This window comes from Myotis davidii, unplaced genomic scaffold, assembly GCF_000327345.1.
Source record: "Myotis davidii unplaced genomic scaffold, ASM32734v1 scaffold16, whole genome shotgun sequence".
In the NCBI taxonomy this organism is placed as follows: Eukaryota; Metazoa; Chordata; class Mammalia; order Chiroptera; family Vespertilionidae; genus Myotis; species Myotis davidii.
The window spans coordinates 657,988-661,475 of record NW_006287821.1 but is presented as its reverse complement, the minus strand read 5'-3'; the positions used below and the strand labels follow the sequence as shown (position 1 = coordinate 661,475).

The 3,488-nt window shown below is 37.2% G+C and overlaps 1 protein-coding gene across 3 annotated transcripts in view; it reads right to left on the bottom strand.

Moving 5' to 3' along the window:
• The window catches only part of DZIP3 (DAZ interacting zinc finger protein 3), a 139,335-nt gene that overhangs the window by 39,485 nt on the left and 96,362 nt on the right, over nt 1-3,488 (bottom strand). For all 3 annotated transcript variants that reach the window (XM_015561230.1, XM_015561228.1, XM_015561229.1), the window contains 2 exons: nt 2,844-2,940; nt 1,174-1,277 (listed from right to left, as the gene is read on the bottom strand). In XM_015561230.1, the coding sequence (XP_015416716.1) occupies nt 1,174-1,277; nt 2,844-2,940 (201 nt within the window). The remainder of the gene's footprint in view (nt 1-1,173; nt 1,278-2,843; nt 2,941-3,488) is intronic.

The window sequence follows — 3,488 nt, the reverse complement described above, 5'->3', positions numbered from 1 at the left end:
GGTGGGGGGGGTGCGGGAAGAGACTGGACAAAAATCGTGCACCTATGGATGAGGACAGTGGATGGGGAGTGAGGGAGGGGAGTGGGGTGAGATCTGGGTGGAGGGGAGTTATGGGGGGGAAAAGAGGAACAAATGTAATAATCTGAACAATAAAGATTTAATTAATAATTAAAAAAAATGATAGTAATTTTTTAGAAAAATGACGATGTGCCCCGGCCAGATGGTTCAGTTGCTTGGAGGGTCATCCCATGCACCAAAAATGTTGTGTGATTGATCCCTGGTCAAGGCACATAAGGCTATCAATCGATGTTTTGATTGATAGCTTTATGTTTCCTCTCTAAAATCAATAAACATTTCCTTGGGTGAGGATTAAAAATAATAATGATGATGCCTTTGTTCCAGAGATTCTAATTCTCTTATGTTTGAATTTATACCTCATAAAATTATAAATTTAAGGAGAATCTCATACAATCTGCCTAATATTTGAAAATCACTCATATAAAGCACATCAGGAAATTGCCTTTAATGTGTGATTTTAGATATGTTAATGCTGATTCCCTCTGCCCCAAAGTACTCTGAAGGTATTTAAAAATCAAATTGATATTGAAAAGAAAACAATTAGAAAAATTTTCCACTTAGAATCCACCTTGGTTTGTAAATATCTGATCTTTATTGTTGTCTGACTGAGATTTTTGATCTATTTGACTGCAGAGGAAGGGAAAAAAATCTGTCAGAAGCTATTATTGCATTCAGCAGACTTCTCAGTACTACAGCAGAAGCAACAAAGTAAAAACATCCAAGTGACTAGGTGACCTTTGAGGTTTAAAAACCCAAGAGCTTCTTCATTCCAAAGACTATAATGTCATTTATTTAAAACGAGAGGCCCGGTGCTCTAATTCATGCACCAGTGGGGTCCCTCGGCCTGGCATGCAGGACTGGGCTGAAACCAACTCTCCGACATCCCCCGAGAGGGCACAGGCCAGGCCGAGGGACCCCACAGGTGCACGATCGGGGCCAGGTAGGGATGAGGGAGGTTGGCCAGCTGGGGAGGGACCATGGAAGGGCTCCAGGACATGTCCAGCCAGTCTCACTCAGTCCCGATTGGCTGGACGCCAGCAGCAAGCTAACCTACCAGTTGGAGCGTCTGTTAATTAAGGAAGAGGGAAAAGTTACCTTGCTGCCATCTGAGTCACCCTGGCAAGATGACTGAGGCATTCCTTTTCAGTCTGCTCTAGATGAAGCAAACCAAAATCTCTACGACACTGTAAGAAATACACCTGCAGATTTTTGAGAGAAAGAAAAAGAAGTTAAAAGTGTCCTTGTAAATGAATACATTCTTTTCTCAATCATTTCATATAAATTTTAAGCTATTTTTCAATCTCTTCCAATAGCACCCGAATTTCTGACCATTGATGCTACATTATAAAAGCTTTTTGATCAATTCTGCAATTCTAATTTTTTATTCTATGGTTACTGGGTTTGTAACATTCTAGAAGATTAGTTTTCAAACCTGCACATACACTGGAACCATCTCAAAAGTTTTTAAACCAACTTTAAAAAAATGATGGCAGTCCCAGAGATTCTAATTTAATTTATACTAGATGAAGCCTGGGTATTGAGTTAAGAAAACTCAAAATAATCCAAATAACCCATGCTGTTTGTTTTCTAACAGATTGAAGGGGTAAGAAAATAAACAGACTCTATAGGACCATGCAGTGCAATGGGCCTTGGAGGTAATCTAGTCCAAACCCACAGCAAGAATCCCTTTTGTACCATTATTGAAAATAGCTTATTATTCTCTTGGACAGCATTAAGTGTTTCTAAAATTAATGGAATTAGAAACTTCCTCACTTAAAACAGTGAAAAACAAATGCAAACTTGAGCATTTAAGGTATTCTGAGTTTTTTGTTTTTCATTAAAGCTAGCACTCCAACACTTTAACTCTTCAGATATCACTCCTCAATTGTTGACCTCTGGATTTCTAAGAACTCTGCTAAAGAATAGAGCTTGGGAGATCTGTAATGATTTTAATGTCGGTGAGCTTTCAAAAACTTGAATCTTATTGTATATCAAATTTGGTTATCTATAAACAAAAACTATACAATCTTTTTTTTTTTTTTTTGAGAGAACCTAGCTGTGAAGTTCTAAGCCAGTGGTTCTCAACCTTGGCTGCACATTAGAATCACCTGGGAATCTTTTTAAAATCCTGATTTCTAGGCCTCATCCTCTGGAAATTCTGTTTTTTTGTCATGGGGTGAAGCCACAACATTAGTAACAAAGAAACAGAATTTCTGGAGGATGAGGCCCAGAAATCAGGATTTTAAAAAGATTCCCAGGCGATTCTAATGTGCAGCCAAGGTTGAGAACCACTGTTCTAAGCTAACCTAGAAGAAACTGGGTAACTTTCTGGGTCCAGAATATAAGCTGGTTTTTTACATTAGAGTATATGATGTATATGTGCTTTTGGCAAATTTATGTAAGAAGCAAAGAAGGGAGATTATGGCAGCAGTGAAATATTATTCTTCAACATTTAGTTTGGTGACCTGGCTTCATGAAAACGTTCCCATGATGTCTGCATTTGCTATATATATTGAAGCAAACACATTTCGTGGAGTCATGTGAGAAAAACAACATAAGATCCTAACACTGTAGTAATCACATACAAAATGCCAATGAGTCAAAAAAACCCCACAAAGGTTGGAGCTGATTTTTTTCAAGCTGATCCTAAAATGCCTTATTTCTCTTTATTTACAAAACAGTTTTAAAAAACCCCACCACATTCTTTACTACATTAGTACACAAGTAAACTTGCTTCCCTGACCCTCCCTCCCTCTCTCTCTCACCTCAGCTGTTAAAGCTCTACTAGTTTCTGCATTCAGTTTGCTTAAATATGTTTTAATTGTGGTTTCCATATTAAGCTTCTCCATTTCCCACTGAGATCTGAAATACGTGATCATTAAAGAGTCAGTAACATTGCAGCAAGAACAGACTTTTCTTATTCAAGAGGAAGAAAGGTAACAAGCTACTCAATGAATAGATAAAGATTTCTGAAAAGTATACAGCATATAAAAGCAGGAGAAGACAATACTTAAGCCTTATTGTTATCCTTTACTAGAAGTTTTAAAGTTGTCAATATAGAGGTAATGACTTAAAACTTGGCTCTCGAGTTAAGTTGTCTGAGGATGAATCTCAGTTCCAGTTTATTAAATGTGAAACCCTGGGCAAGTTACTGACCTTCCTTGTACCTCAGTTTTCTCACATGTAAAAGTGAAGGAAACTGTATTACTTACCTCAAAGAGCTACAGTGAAAGTTAATTCAGATAATATACATAAAGCACTTTGTGTTTGGCACTTAGTAAATAATGAATGTCAGGTATTATCATAATTAATAAATTTTACCTAAAGTTTCTTTATACAAGCCTTTAATCCAAGCAATAGTAACGTTTTTATTATCTGTGTCATTAAAGCTAGGTCACTGCAACAAAAGT